At 44.1% G+C, this 16,942-nt stretch overlaps 1 protein-coding gene across 6 annotated transcripts in view; it reads left to right on the forward strand.

The window, feature by feature from the left end:
• POU2AF2 (POU class 2 homeobox associating factor 2) overlaps window positions 1–16,942 on the forward strand; it is a 490,852-nt gene extending 473,910 nt beyond the window's left edge. For all 6 annotated transcript variants that reach the window (XM_058686716.1, XM_058686718.1, XM_058686717.1 and 3 more), the window contains 3 exons: window positions 11,577–11,619; window positions 14,660–14,958; window positions 16,182–16,942. In XM_058686716.1, the coding sequence (XP_058542699.1) occupies window positions 11,613–11,619; window positions 14,660–14,958; window positions 16,182–16,583 (708 nt within the window). In that variant the 5' untranslated portion in view covers window positions 11,577–11,612 and the 3' untranslated portion in view covers window positions 16,584–16,942. The remainder of the gene's footprint in view (window positions 1–11,576; window positions 11,620–14,659; window positions 14,959–16,181) is intronic.

Here is a 16,942-nt window from a genome sequence, read left to right on the forward strand (position 1 = left end):
AGGACATAAAATAGTTCATACACCTGAAATGTAAGACACTTGGAATCACAGTTGTTGTTGTTTTAATTTTGAGATTTGCAATAAAGAAAGGACCTGAATTCTATTTTTAAACTTTTATTAACTAGGTGTTTTAATTACAAAAGGATGCATGGTAAATTTTCAAACAGAATAGAGGGTATAAAGTAAATAATAGAAGTCCATGACCTCTCCTGCTTACCCATTCCCCTTGTTCTATTTCCCATACTGAGTTTCATGTACAGTCTTCCAGAATTTTTCTATGACACTTTATTAGAAAGAAATTAAGTTGCTATACCAATAAGTCAATGAACATCAAAATCTGTGTTCAGTATTTACAAGCACTATTATAAAAATGCACAAATCAATGTTCTCCTGGTAAATCCTCTCCCCCAAGAAAGAACCTCAACAAGACTTTTAGTGTTCCTTTTAACTCTATACATTTGAAGGCCTTAAGCAAATCATTTAACCCTTTTATGTTCTCCATTTTAGATCGATTACATAGTACCTACTTTGCCAGAAGCTGGTGATAATGAAAACAAACTGCGCAAACCCAGATGAGCTGTTTCTTTGCGAGATAAATCCTCCTCTGTAATCTAGGCTTTGTAGACATGTGGCAAATGTTTTTAAGGATACATCTGTCAATATTCCTTCCTCACAAATTTTTATTGGCTTCTGGATTGGACCTATACAACATATTATCAAATCATTTAAGAACGTAGGGGTTTTTGCTTTGTGAAAGTACAGCATGAGGGAGAAGGGCCAGCCCCCTCTTTATACCCAAGCATCAGTGGGGAAGTTGGTGATAAAGAAGAAAAGAGAGAAAGAGCCCTGGGAACTGGTACAACTGGGACAGGTGGCCAGCAGCCCTCAACACTCCCACGGTGAGGATCAACCCTTGGCAGGCTCTAACACAAAGCCAAATAGAGTTTGAAAAAAAAAAAAAAAATCACCTGCTGGCCTCCTGACACTCCTCCCCTAAGGAGAACCCATCAGACCCTCACCGCTGGATCTCTGTTCAGTTACAAGAGCCCTTGCCCTCACCCATCGTCCATTTCTGACCCATCATTTTCAGCAACAGTTTAAATTTCCTACAATACTACTACCACTATGTGTACATAGCTAAGGAACTTCTCCACGACCATTGCCTGCTACCGGACCCTTTATAAGCTGGTTCCCACACCCTCCACCAGCTTCTCTTCAGCTTTCTCTCTGCACACTTCCTGCACACATTTCCGTGTCTGTGACATGCTAGCCTCACATTCAAGCCTTTGCTTTTCTCCTCAAATACAATGCCCCTTACCCTGTCTTCTTACTGATCTCCTTTCATCCTTCAAAACTGGACTCAGATACCTCCCACGATATAGTGTCTTCAGTCACCTTCCCCCAAGACAGCAACTCACCTCCACCCCCAGCCCTCATGCTCACCCCCACCCCCCATCTGCACTAAATCAAGCTACATCCCTTACTGGCTTTGCAACCTTGGACAAGTCCATTATACCGTCTATTAGTTTTGCAGTCTGTAGTCTAGAGATAATAACTTACAACCATCTATTTCATTAGTGAGGATTTAATGATAATGTTGCACAAATCATTTAGTGCAGAGCAGAAGACACAAAGCACAAAAATATGAGCCATTAATAAAAACGATGAAACACACACCCGTATATGTCAAGTGCTTGGTACAGAATCTGGCATGACCTAAATATTCATGAAATGCTAGTCCTCCCAACCCCATTTATACAGTTGTGCAACTGTCTTCCCTATGAAACTGTTTGCTCCCTAAGAACAGAACCCATGCCCTATCCTTTTTATTTCTGGAAATTACACAATCCCAATGCATACTAGGCACGTGATACATTTTCACTAAATCAATTAAATATGTAGAGTATGTACCATGCACTTGGAAACTAGGACTCCAATATCTCCCACAATATAACGGACTCAGTCACCTTTCCCCAAGGCAGTAACTCCCCTCCACTCTGCCTTCACATTGTATAATCTAGCCTGGGTTGGCATCCGTGAGTTACTTTTTCCTGGGTACATCTGCATCAGCTACTTATTGCTGCATGAGAACCTACCCTAACCTTAGGAGGTGATGAGACTTACATATTCTTTCTCACAATCCTGTGAGTCGGCCGGATGTTCCTCGGGGCTCAGTCACGTGGTTGCACTTAGCCAGAGGTTCCACCATGTTGGAAGTCCAAGATGGCCTCCTTCCCATATCTGGCAGTCAGTTCTGGCCCTCGGCAGGAGTGATGGAATTCACTTCCACCGTCAGTCATACTCATACTCAGGAGCTGAGACTGACTTGTTGAAGAGGAGATCATAAGGCAGGATTTCAAGCAAAGGTGAAACTGGACGTGTTCTTGATGCCTAGAGTTTGAAGTGCACACATCATCACCTCTGCTACATGCTGTTAGAGAAAGTTACAAAACCATCCTAGACCTGAGGGGTAGCGGGACAGACTCCACTTCTTAATGGGGGGGGGGGGCTGCAAAGAAACTGTGACCATATTTAATCTACCACGAACTGGCTTGTCTCCCTAAGTGGATCCCAATCCAAGCCTCTGAGTGGCATTTTGTCTACACAGCACTGTGACATGCACATCAGAGGTGCCCGGGAAATATCTGGTTTGACGGAAGGGGCATGTGCAGAGAACTTGCTTGTTAGGTCACTGAGAGCTTGACAGAGCGGAAATATGGGAGGCAGAGACTCTGGGTTTATAGCTAGTTCCATAATTTACTAGACATGGGATCTTGGGCATATTACTTATCTTCTCTGATGCTCGGTTTCCTTGTTTGTAAAACTGAGGTGATAGTATTTAGTTTATAATAAGATAGCCTTATAGAAAGCACCTGGCACATGGTAGATGCTTCTAACTATAGTTCCTATTCACTGTGGAATATTTTTCTTACCTATGGCTAATTACCATGGAACTCAGATAAGTGGCCCACAAATCAAAACCTGTTTCAAACTTTGCAAAACTAATAAAGTTCATTAGAGCAAGGTTAGTATAGTTTATTCACAGTATAAGATTTCACACCAATCAGAATGCGCCTGGTTCTACTACATGGTTTAACATTAAGTAAGGCATCTGATTCTCTATGCCCATTCTCTTCTGGAAGAAGAAGATATTCCAACCTAACATGGAGATCCACTGAAAGACTAATTGTGTTACATCCAGCATTAACTTTACATTAATTTCAAAGCTGGAGGAAAATCGTATGACTTATGATGGGTCTAAATTCAGATATTATTTTTTTTAAGTTTATTTATTTATTTTGAGAGAGACAGAGATAGTGAAAGTGGGGGAGGGGCAGAGAGAGAATCCCAAGCAGGCTCCACACTGTCAGCTTGGAGACGGACATGGGGCTCAAAGTCATGAAATCATGAGATCATGACCTGAACCAAAACCAAGAGTCGGACGCTTAACCGACTGAGCCACGCAGGTGCCCCTAAATTCAGATATTAAAACAAGGTTTTAGAATGTACAGTATAGTATCCTCAACCCCTCTCTCAACCAAAGGTGTGGTGACAATGAGGTATTAAATATATAGACTGCTATGAATTCCTTTAAAGGGGAGCCCAGCTGGGTGCCTGTGTGCCTGGGTAGCACCTGGGTGGCTCAGTCAGTTAAGCATCTGACTTTGGCTCAGGTCATGATCTCACAGTTCATGAGTTCAAGCCCCTCATGGGGCTCTGTGCTGACAGCTGGGAGCCTGGAGCCTGCTTCTGTACCTCCGTCTTTCTCTGCCCCTCCCCCTCTCACACTCTGTCTGTCTGTCTCTCTCTCTCTCTGAAAAACAAATAGAAATTGAAAAGGAAGCCCAGCTATCCACGAGTGGCTATGATTATTATTAGTAATTAGTAATAATTACTAATTAGTAGCAATTATCTTTAAGATTAAAGAGCCACATTCTAAAGTATGTCATTAGAATTTAGAAATAAATTATATAGTAGTGTGAAAAATCTTATACCAGTTGGAGATCTTTTCCTTATACATTTCAGTATATTTCTTCAACCAGATTGGCAACTGAAAATATTATTGGGTCATAAAAATGACAATAAATGTACTCAAGGTGAAACTCCTAATCTTATCACTTCACTACCTGGATGACCCATTAGTTCAAATTAACTCATTTTCATGGAGGGGCTTTTGGGGCAGCTGTGAGGCTGCTGTGTTAGCTACAGGAAGTTGCAGACTGGCAAATTTCATTCAAATATAAACCTCTGAATTTGGCTACCTGGCATTGTGAGATCCTGTTGTTTGCTATATGCAAAATAAAAATTATATACCATCTTGCTTGGTCAAAAGTTATGGGCTCTTCAGTATTAATTTCAATATTATTTCTGGAGAATTCATATGATCAGAGGCAACTGTGTGAACATAGTATCTTGAAGCAGGAAGAAAGGGACGTGAGCTTTCCCTTCACACGTGCGATGACAGCGAGGGCGCGTGCTAAAGACTCACATGGTAGCCTGTTCCTCCTCAACCTATGAGGTCTGAGAAGGAGATGGGGAGTAAGTGCCAGCCCGGAACTCTGTCCAGGGAGATCCTTTCCAGTCCCTACACAGAGCCGTTGGAACTCAGTTCTATGTTCTGTGAGGCCAGCTGACAGGGTGCGTGATCATTGCCTTTTATATCCACCCCCCTAAATATTTCCCAGGCCACCACAGAGAGGGCAGTGCTCAGTATCGCTATAAAACAACTAATCTGATGGAAATGTTTTAAGTCATGATTATAGTGGTGGGTCACAGGAGTCTGTCAAAATTTGTCAAAATTCATCAAATTGTATGTTTAAAATTTGGGAATTTTATTATATGTAAATTGCACCTCAGTAAAGCTGACCCCCCAAAATAGTATATCCATTGGAGGACTAAGGATATATATATACATATATATATATATATATATATATGTAGGTGTCAGACAGGAAAGTGGCAATCTTCTTTGTGAGCTTTGGTATAATTACATCCTCTCCCTGGATGTCCCCAAGTCTCCTATATACTTAAAAAAAATTAGCTACATAGGAAATTTTTCTATTTTTATTTTTGAGATATTAAAATTCTTGGAGGACAGCATGGCATATTAGTTAATGAATAGGATCTGAAATTCCAAAGGTCCTTATTTGAGTCCATCCACCACGATCACCATCACCTCCACCCATTTGGGAACTTGGGTTATTTCTCTACTCTTCAGTTCCCTCATCATTGAAACGAGAATCATATTCCCTCTCTTTAGGGACTGTGGTGATAATTAAATGAGATAATACATATAACACATCTGGGCACATGCTTAACAGTTTGTCTATGAAATGGCAAGTATGGGTTTATGAATTACTTCTATTGTAATTTAAATCTCTCTGAGAGAATCTGGAAATTAGGAGAAAATAAAATATTTTGTGCTGTGTAAAAAACAGAAAGGTATCTATGTCTAATTTAAGTACTCAATATTTAGGTACTCAATTGTTTGGGTCAGACTAGATGGTCTGGGGGTGGGGAGATCTCACCCACAACAAAACTGGGTCCTGCATAAAACACATTTTAGTAAGAGTTTGTTGACTTGGCAGGAAGTAAGGGAAGTCTCCAAGGCTGGGGGAAGAGGGGCAAGGAGTGCTGGTATGGGAGGCTGGGGAAACTGTTTGATGAGAAATTAAGACATTGAATGATGAGAAGGTGATCACACCAAAAAGGCAAGTTCCCCTGAGAACAGGTGTCCAAGTTAGCTTTATGCATGACAGTCCTTAAACAGTTGCCAAGGTTGAAGCTGAACCTGGGACTCCAAGATTAACCGGGGAACCGGGAAGGGAGCTGGCTCCCCAGAAATACAAACATAAATCTTCTGGAGGAAAACAATCTCAAATTAGAACCCCAGATTTTCACAGATGAAGGTTAACCAGATATGAGTTTCAATCAAAGATCGCCAAATGCATAAGGAAGCAAACCAGGATGAGCAAGAGTCAGCATAAACAATAAACAATACATTCAAATGCCTAAAGCTTTTAGGTATTAGAACTACCAAATACAAAATATGCAGTCACTTAATAAGTAGCAAACATTCAACTAGAGACTAACAGAAATCACTAGGCGGTGGATTTTTTTTAAAAAATCACGTGGAATTTATATAAATGAAAAAATATGTATGCATTGACAATGTTTAAAACGCAATGTATGAGGGGGCACCTGGGTGGTTCAGTTGGTTGAGCGTCCAACTCTTGGTTTCAGCTCAGGTCATGATCTCACAGCTTCATGAGTTTGAGCCCCACATTGGGCTGTGTGCTGGCAGTGTGGAGCCTGCTTGGGATTCTCTCTCTCCCTCTCTGTGCCCCTCCCCCATTCACACTGTCTCTGTATCTCTCAAAATAAATAAACTTATAAATAAATAAATAAATAAAACAAATTAGCTGAAGAAAGAATTAGTGAACTGGATGTATTTCTGAAGAAGTTGATAGCAATTTATACCAAAATATAGAAAAGAAAATCATGGATATAGAGAGTATAATGGGAGGTTTTCGGTATAGAGGGTGAAGGTAAAAGGTTTAACAAACATCTTCACAGAGCCCCAGAAGGAGAGAATGGGGACGATACAGACAAGACAATATTTAAAGAGAGGACAGTTGAAACTTTTCCAGAGTTAAAATGAGGTCACTTTGAAGAAATTTGAAGACCAAAGGAGTATATTAAAAAGCAGAGACTTTAAAAATTGGCAGAATACCTAAAGAGATTTTTTTTCGAGAAGACATCCAGATGGCCAACAGACACCTGAAAAGATGCTTAACGTCACTCATCATCAGGGAAATGCAAATCAAAACCACAATGAGATATCGCCTCACACCTGTCAGAATGGCTACAATCAAAAACACAAGAAACAATTGTTGGGGGGATGTGGAGAAAAAGGGAACCCTTGTGCACCGTTGGTGGGAAAGCAAGGTGGTACAGCCACTGTGAAAGACAGTATGGGGGTTCCTCAAAAAGTTAAAAATAGAAATACCATATGATCCAGTAATTCCATGACTGGGTATTTACCCAAAGAAAACAAAAACACTAATTCAAAGAGATATATGCACCCTTATGTTTCTTGCAACATTATTTACAATAGCCAACTTATGGAAGCAGTCCAAGTGTCTTTCAACAGGTGAGTGGTTAAAGAAGATGTGGTGTATATATATATATATATATATATATATATATGGAGGGGATGGGTGAAATAGGTGAAGGGAGTAAGAGGTCCAAACTTCCAGTTATAAAATGAATGTCATAGGGATGAAAAATACAGCCCAGGAAACATAGTCAATAATATTAGAGTAACATTGTATGGTGACAGAGGGCACCTCCACTTACCGTGGGTAAGCACTGAGTAATGTGTAGAATTGACAAACCCCTACATTTGTACACCTGAAACCAATGTAACATTGTATTCAACTATACTCCCACAATAATTTCTTTTTAAAAAGCATAAAGGAAAGAAAAATTGTCTAAAGAATAACTATAAGGTCAAGAGCAATCATGGAAGCTGAGACAGTGGGGTGACATCTTTGAAGTGGTGAGACAGGAAGAACTATAAAGTTACATTTGTGAACCTGGCAATGTTCCCTTTTAAGTACAAGAGAAAAAAAAAAACGATATTTTCAGGATAAACAAAAACTGAAGCATTTTACCACCAACATCACCTACAGGAAAGGAATTTTCTGAAGGATTACTTTTTAGAGAGAGGGGGTGAGGGGCAGAGAGGAAGGGAGAGAGCATCTCAAACAGGTTTTACCCAGGTGCCCCTGAAGGATTACTCCAGAAGGAGGAAAATGAATCCTAAAAAAAAAATAGTCTGGAGGAAGAGTAAGCAAAGAAAATAGTGAATACATAAGTAAATATAATACAGATTTACTTAATAAAATGATGATGGGGAGCCTGGGTGACTCAGTTGGTGAAGCGTCTGACTCTTGATTTCAGCTCAGGTCATGATCTCACAGTCAGGGAATCGAGCCCTAAGTCAGGCTCTGCACTGATATCTCGGGGCCTGCGTGGGATTCTCTCTCTCCCTCTAGCTCTGTCCCTCCCCTGCTCACTCTCTCTGTCTCTCTCTCTCAAAATAAATAAGTAAACTTTTTAAAAAAATGATGATAATTATGATGTCTAATTGGAAAGATGCAATATAAAGAAACAACCTAAAATGCCAGAAAATAGCACAGTCACATAAATTAGGGAGAGGCCTAGTGAGAGCTAATGTTCCGAGGACTTTGTCAGTGGGAGTTTTCAGGTATCGATCGTAGTCTTTGTTAAATACACAAGGTAAAATTTTGTGGGTAACCATAAACAATGAAAACACACTGGCAATTTCCACAGCAGGTAGAAAGCAAAACCGCGTAGGAGAAATGAACACAAGAGGCTTCTTTTCATCAAATCATAAATAAAATCAATGAGACCCGTAACTGGGAAACTGCTGTAGGGTCTTTGGGTATTGAATCTGGGTTGGGGAGGGTACAGCACTCCAGTTCCACGGGAATGAGGGGGCCTGGGCAGAAGGAGAAGGGGTGTGAGGAGATCCCCGGGACTGCCTGGTGGCACAGGTGAATGACAGGAAAGCTTTCACAGCAGAGATGTGTAGGGCGTAGACTGGGCCTTATCCATGCCTTGGGGAAGAGGCTTGGACGAAGAGCCGTCTGAGAGCAGAATAGAGTGCTGACACTTTCGTCCATCAGGTTGGGCCTATGTCCGCGTCTCACAGAAGCCTTCAGCCTGGCCCAGCCTTGGCCAGAGCGGCTTAAGGGTAGCAGGCAGGGAGAAAAGGTGGGAGAAGGGGAGCAGGACATCTCCCCTGGCCAGCATTCAGGACACAGCCCACGGACACCCGGAAGGAGGCGGACGCAGAAGCCAGACGGTGTAGGCCTTGGTGCCCGCCTTCGAGAAAACACCCAGCCAGACAGAGCTGAGACCCGGAGGAACCCCAGGATAAGATGGGCCCCGCAACATGGGAAATTGTGCCCAAACACAAATGCTTCTGTGCTTAATCACTGCTTCTTCCTTTGCTTCCCAGAGAGATGTAGGCACCCCTGGCCCTGCCTGCCCGTGGTTCCCTCCTGCCACTTAAAAGTGTTAACTTATTGAACAGGAAGACACATAAATCAGAGCATGTTTAGAGGAACTTGCCATAGATTTGAAGGGGCATAAGAACGCATGTGAATGATAAGCACTATGTAACTAGCACTCATTTCCTGCTCACTCTATGCCAGGAGCTATTCTAGGTGCTTGCATGATATGTGCATACCTACGTGCAGGTGTGATACAATTCGATGTTCACGTACCCGAGATCACACAGCTAATAAGAGGCAGAGCTGGGATTCAAACACATACACTCTGGGTCCAGAGTCTTCTTCGCTCAAATTAACTTGTGCTACTTCTGAATGGTTGGAGAACATTTTGGCTTGGACGAGATTGAATTGCAGTTTGGTGCTATGAACTGAATGTTCGTCGACTCCTCAGAATTCATATGTTAAAGCCCTGACCCCGCCATGTGATTGTGTTCGGAAAGGGGGCCTTTGGGAGCTAATTAGGTTATGAACGTGGAGCCCTTGTGATTGGGATTAGTGCCCTCATGGAAGAGACACATGAGAGAGATGATCTCTCTTTCTGCCACATGAAGACACAGTGAGAAGAAGGCCATGCTCAAACCACTCAGGAAGCGAGGTCTCCCCACCAAGAACCTGATCACGTGGGCACCCTTCCAGCCTCCGAGCTGGGAGAAATGTTTCCTGTTTCAGCCACCCCAGTCCATGGTATTTGCTGGTAGAGAAGCCCAAACTGATTAAGACCTTGGGGAAATGATGGATTGTCTCTGAATATTTGGAGAGCCATATATGGAAGAAGGGTTAAACTTATTGTATATGGACCAAAAAGATGAGAAATAAGAAAATGATTCTCTTCTGCCTGCTTTGTGACAGTCGAAAGTGCCCAGAGAAGAAATGGGCTTTCACAGAGGGTGTTGGGCTCTCCATCCCTCGGAGCTCAATGCACTCAGCGTTAATAACATGGACAGGACCTTGGCATTGAGTGGGTGCTTGCACGAGGCTCTCCATAAAGTCTCTTCCAACTTGCGAGGGTCTGCAGCACTTTGAGTGCCAGGCTAAGAGCTCAGATCCAAAGAACTAGATGCTGAGGACTCTCAACTTTTGCAACAGCTATTTTTTTCCCTACACAACTTTGTTGGGGGGGCATCGTGGAGCCAGAATTTGCAGTTGTATATTTTAAGACTCTGCACCCCCAGATACGCTTCCTTCAGAGGTCAGCTTAGGTATCACCTAAGTAAAGCTGCAGAACAGATTAACTACAAACGGAGTGGCTTAAAATACCAGAAATGTACTGTCTCACAGCTCTGAGACTAGAAGTCCAAAATCAAGGTATCAGTAGGGCCAGACTCCCTCTGAAGGATCTAGGGAAGCACACCTCCCTGCCTCTTCCAGCTGCTGGTTGTTGCCAGCCCACAGTCCTCGGTGGTCCTCGGCCTGACGTTGTATCACTCAAACTTCTCCTTCTGTCTTCACGTGTCCTTCTCCCCTCTGTGTCTGTGTCTCTGTGTTTCTCTCTCCTCTTTTTATACGGACACCGGTCACGCTGGATTTAGGGCCCGCCCTCATTCAGTGTGACCTCCTCTTACTTTAACGAGTTGTATCTTCAAAGGCCCTATTTCCAAATAAGGTCACATTCACAGGTACTGGGGTTAGGACTCCCATACATCTTCTGAGGGGACATAATCAAACAGACAACATCCCCCAACCTCCCATGATCACTAGACCGTGGGCTCTTTGAGGACTGTATCTTTATTCCACACATTTTTATTGTGTCTACTATGAACCACATTCTGTTCTGGGCACTGAGCACAAGCCACAGTCAAGGTCCCTCCTCTGGCTGGAGCTTTGATTCTACATAAAGGCACACCGTAAAACAGTGACCAGTCAGTGCTGAAGCCAAATGCCAAACATATGTATGTGTGTATATAAAGCACATGGTATATATTTGATATTACCACAAACAGTAAAAAAAATGAAGTACAAATTATTCCATTTCATCTAGCCTGAGCTTTTCGGCATGTTTACTAGAATCGAACTTTGGTTTCTGACTCTGTCCCTCATAAAACTTTGTACTCTGACACTTGAAGTTTTTATTTTTTTAATGTTTATTCATTTTTGAGCGAGAGAGAGAGAGAGAGAGACAGAGCATGACCAGGGGAGGGGCAGAGACAGAGGGAGATGCAGAATCTGAAGCAGACTCCAGGCTCTGAGCTGTCAGCACAGAGCCTGATGCACAGAGCCTGATGCAGGGGTCTAACCCACGAACCATGAGACAGTGACCTGAGCTGAAGTCGGAGGGCCGCTTAACCGACTGAGCCACCCAGGCGCCCCGCTGATACTTGAATTCTTAACCTAGGTTGCCCTCCCAGTTCAGCCCCCAAGTAATGTTTCTTAGTATCAGGATATAAACCTTATCAAATGTATCCCTAATCTTTTCTTTTTTTTTAATTTGAGCTCGGAACTAAAGAAAACACTAACACTCTCTTTGCCTTCCAGAGCGGAGTCAGCAACTCCCCGTCTCCGTTTGCCCAGATGCCAGGTGAGTGCTGAAGCTCAACGAGCAGTTACATAATTCCCTTTTGAGTTTCAGTCCGGCATTGGGGTTTCCATTCTTTTATAAATGCCTTACAGCTCCTTCGAAATTTTACTTTTTCGAACAAGTTATTTTTAAAATAGAAAATCAGTGAAGACAGACCTAATTCAATCATTCCTGAGTTTGGAATTCATTCTGTCTTGAAGGCGGCCTTTCCATCCCTGGCCTCGCAGAAGCTTAGTGAGCGAAGGCAGTAACAGGCCCTCGATACGGTTTTAAAATGTGCACAATTCTGGGACCATGATCCGATAGATTATGCGCCTGCTTTGAAACAGAAAGGCAGGTGAAGAAAACTACCATTTATGGAGGGCTCTCTGTACATCAGGCACCTTAAGCATTTGGTATTCATTTCAATACATATGTGTCCTTCAGTGCTCCTGCAGAGGTGGGAAAGGGGCATTCTGATTCTTAGCAAAAGTGTTGGGGATGCCTTTGCACACGTGCACACGCCTGTGCACACTAACACACACTCCTTTCAGAGCCCAAACTCGGAGATGGCATAGGCTTTCTCAAATGATTTTAGGAAGCTTCGCAGCTGGATAAGGAAAGGAATAAGGGCCAAAAGGAGACCCCGCATATCTGAATGTCTGTATGTTGTGTTTCCCAAACATGTGTATCATCCCTGGAATCTGGCTACATCTGCTCCCTCCTATAGAAGGAAATTTTTGCAGCTTCCCGTACTTTCCAGAATTATTCCTCCTCTTTTTAAGGAGAAAAATATACACTTAAGAAAGCACAAGGGTTTGTGTTGTTTTTTTTTTCCTTTCTTTCTTTTCTTCATGGTTGTTTTTATTTGGAAACTGGGAATATAGACATGAGATCCTAGAAGACTTGTTTACACACTCTTCATTCTCCCCTCAGCTTCAGTCACTCCCGTGGATACAAATTCATGGCATGAAACAGAATTTTCTTTATTGATATTAATTTTCACTTGCACATTTTTTCCCCCCTGTGGAAGTATGCTTATGATGAAACCCCTGACTGCAGCTTTCAAATTCATGAGCAGATTAGAAGTCTGGGGCTATAGAATTTCAGATGCCAGTAGAAGGAGTAGAATTTGCTGTAAGTTTCTACGGGGAGTTTTGATATCCTCCTAATGAATGAATAAATTTACATATAATTGTGGAACACGGTGTTATGCTACTGGATTTACAGCAAAATATAAGACATAAGCCCTGACCCCCATGGAGCTGGCAGGTAGATTAGAAAGAGGGCTGCAACTCAGCTGAGGGAGTAGTGAGCATAATATAAAGTTCCACACCTCGTGTCAAGGGCCAAAGTCCTGTGTCGGTGGAGTAATGGATGACTATGTCACGATAACAAAGGGGTATGATCTCTGGGGAGGATAAGTAGAGAGTGGGTGGGACAGAGCTCCCACTCTGGCTGAGGGAAGGGAAGAAAGACAAGCTCAGCCCTTTTGTGACCTCAGGGCACAGATCTTAGCTAATTAGACCACATCCACCACCAGCTGGAATAATTAAACCATCACTTGTACAGAGCTTGAGTCTACCTCCCGGAACATGTTCTAAATGCTAATGTGTTTCCCGCTACAGCGGAGCCACTGGGTCTGAAAGTCTTTAGCGAACACCTCGTTTCCCCTATGGGACAATTTCACTGGCCCTGCCGTAAATGAGACTCTTCTCAGGTTCATCTGGTTCCCCTGGTTTCACCGAGGGAAGCTTTCTGTGGGAGGTATTCCCTTCCCAAACTCGCCCAGGGCCCAGGTGAGCTGAGTCAGGGACTCGGCATGGACACAAGAGGGCAGCAAATAACACCAGACTCCTCAAAGCCAGCAAACACATTTTTTGGCAGTCCTCTTTCTGACTTGGTTGCAGAGAAGCTCTATCATCCCAAAGCAAGCAAGCCATTTCTTGCTGCCTGCTAGGTATGAGACATCTGATAAAAGGTCAGTATACAAAGAGGTGGAAGCAGCATACAGCCTACCTCTGATTTGGGGGTGGGGTTATCCTATCACCTTATCTAGAGATACTGCATCTCGGATAACACACCCAGAAGCAGCCTGTTGTTAGCAGTCCTGAGTCTATGGGGACAGAGCTCAGAAGCTGTTAAAAAAAAAAAAAAAAAAAGCCGCTTCATTTGATATAATGTGAACGTCAAGGGATTCCTTTCCTTGTCTCCTTAAGCCCAAACTTTTCCCAGCACAGTGACTGGAACACAGAAAGTGCACAGTAAATGCACTTGGAGTGAGCGAATGAGAAGTTACGGCACCGTCTCCAATGAGCTCCTCTCCAAAGGCGGAATGAACTTTAAACATATTAGTTATTTGGGCTGGACCAGTTAAAAGGGGCAATGCAGCAATATTTAATGCTTTTCAAGGCATTTCTCTATTTAAATGTTTGCCTTGGTGTTCAGCCCATGTTAGAAAGACGGTTTCCCCAAAAGAGATGAACATCTTGGAGGGGGGAAGGAAAGAAAGGAACACAAACCATGAGAGACTCTTAACGTTAGAGAACAAACCGAGGGTTGATGGAGGGACGTGGGCGGGAGATGGGCTAGATGGGTGATGGGCATTATGGAGGGTACTTCTGGGGCACCCTGGTGGCCTAGCTGATTAAGTGTCTGACTCTTGATTTCTGCTCAGATCATGATCTCAAGGTTTGTGAGATTGAGCCCCACAATGGGCTCTGTCCTGACAGCAAAGAGCCCGCCTGGGATTCTCTCTCTCCCCCTCTCTCGGTCCCTTCCCAGCTGGCGCTCCCTTTCTTAAAACAAATAAACTTAAAAAAAAAAAAATGGAAGGCAGTTATGATGAGCACTGGGTGTTGTATGTAAGTGATGAATCACTGAATTCTACTACCGACACCAATTTTGCACTGGTATGTTAACTAGCTAGAATTTAAATGAAAATTTGAATTAAAAAAAAAAAAAAAAGACCGTTTCCCACGTGGAGGGTCTCAGCTGCAACAGATTTGCCTGGACTTCCCATGGAGAGATTGTTGCCAGTTTGTTTTTCCTTTGGCAACAGGTTCACCGGTAACGTCAAGTTACTATGGTGTCAGAAGATCTTTCCTCTCTGACTCGGATTTCCACAACACGAAACAGTTTGCAAATGACGTCTGCACCTCACCGGCGAAGCCCTTTCCCTGTGAGTCCCCCGCAGGGCAGAGCCACCCGGCCCTCCTGGATTCCTACTTCCCGGAACCCTACGCAGACCACCGGCCCCCGCCGGGCCTGACCCCCAGCGCCAGCTCTCTGTTCAGCGCCTCGCCCCTGCCGCCGCTCCTGCCTCCACCCTTCCCTGGGGACCCCACGCACTTCGTGCTTGTGAGTATGCTGGGGTCTCCCGTTTAGGGAGTAAGGTGAGGTCTGGCCGGTCATTGCGCTTGGTAACCAGGTGGAAGTCAGGTCCGGCTTGCCCGGCACACCTCTGAGGCTGTTCTCCCAGGATACACTCCGAGAGGGGCCCTTCCTCAAAATCCACGCAGACCACGACCCCCGCAAGGTCTGTCTGTCTAGGGTCTTGGGAGGGGACAACTCTAAGGCAAGTTTATATCCATTTTGTTAGGACTCAACTCATTTTGCCAGACGCTCCCCCATCGTTCCCGCAGCACACAAGGAAAGCTCACTGAAGTGACATCTCCCACGAGACTAGGCTGTAATCTGCCAGGGCAGGCCACCAAGGTGTCTCCTAACCTCCCAGTCCCCCTGCGCCCTCTCCCACAATATTTCTACCCTATAGAATCTTGTTGTTCCTCAATCCTAACAAAGTGGTGAGTTCCTAAAGATCTGAAGAATACCAACACCCAACTTACAGAAAACTGTAAAGCCTTCAACTACAAAGGAATGAATCTCTAAAGATGGGATTTTAGACAAAAGGGGGTGAATTAACCTTATGGAGTTATCTCCTCCAGCCAGGAACTCCTGTGTGCCTTTGTTCCTTTAATACTTGCAACGACTCAGGATACAATTCTTAAAGCCCCATTTTACAGATGAACAAAGTGAGGTACTCAGAGTGAGAAAGTAAGTGGCACAGCCATGAAGTGAACCCAAGTCTTTCCAGCTCTAAGCCTATGGAAGTTCTACCTCTTGGCTCTCTGAGGGCAAAAGCCCACCATGTAGTTTAGAGACGTACTCCTCCCAGGAGCGGCCAGCGCTGGCGTCCCCACTGTAGAAATGGCATTCTAGGACCCTGGGTAGGGTGAAGCTTAAAAAGAATGCAGGACATAGTACGTCGTAATGGGTAAAATACTGTATAAATGTTTGTTTTATTCCCTTCTTTCACTCCTTTAGTGATGTTTTCTGGGGAAAGGAATTGTAATAAATATAGAGAATCTAATTCTAGAGTAAGAAAGGAACAAAAACTCTCACCGCTGGTATTAGACACCAGAGGGAACAGGTGCCTGGTAAGGAAGCTGGAACAGCAGAGAGGGGACACCAAGTCCCCTCTGGAAGCCATGGTGTGACCACAGCCAGTGTTGGTGAGGAAATCTGTCCACGTCAGAGTATCATCTAATGACTAACCCCAGTGACCTTTCCGTTCTCCTCAGAGGGACTCATGGGAGCAAACGGTGCCCGATGGTCTCAGCCAGGCAGACCCCGTGCCCGCCGATACCCCGCAGACCTTGCCGCCCAGCACAGGATGTCTCTCCCTGCTGGAGTCTGGGACCAGCACTCAGCACAGGAGCTCCAGCTGGGGGGCCCCCCTAGCTGGGGCTCAGTCCTACTCCCTGCATGCACTAGAGGATCTGTATCATGTGCCAGGGTACCCCACCCCACCCCCGTATCCCTTCACCCCTTTCATGACCATGTCCAATGATCTACCGCACAAGGCGGTGCCCCTCGCCCCAGAGGAGGGGGTAGACACCCCTTCCCTCCAGGACCCTTCTTCGTGGACCAAAGAAGACGGGAGCATGGCGTGGGGGTCATATGAGTGCCGTAGAGCTTACTGAAGGGAGCACTGAAGGACTTCTGCTGGGCTTTTCTCTCTGGGGTTCTGTATTTCACGGACCATTTGCAGTGTGGTAGCTTATTCATTCAGAACCAGATTCTCAGAACAGGCCATCAGGCTGCCCTTTGTTAACAGACCACGGGATTCATCTGTAATCCTCCCTACCACAGCCCCATGAAATACAACGTACGTTAATTCGGGACATCAGACCGTATTCTAGTGAGACACCTGAGAGCGATGCCTTTTTGGAACTTTAGTAACACCTTACATTCTGAATTTCTGTTATCTTTGAACTATCATGTTTAGCGCTCGTAGTTTTCTTAAATTACATTAAAAAGTTTATGCAGATGGTGAAATACA

The sequence above is a fragment of the Neofelis nebulosa genome, chromosome 10 (genome assembly GCF_028018385.1).
Source record: "Neofelis nebulosa isolate mNeoNeb1 chromosome 10, mNeoNeb1.pri, whole genome shotgun sequence".
In the NCBI taxonomy this organism is placed as follows: Eukaryota; Metazoa; Chordata; class Mammalia; order Carnivora; family Felidae; genus Neofelis; species Neofelis nebulosa.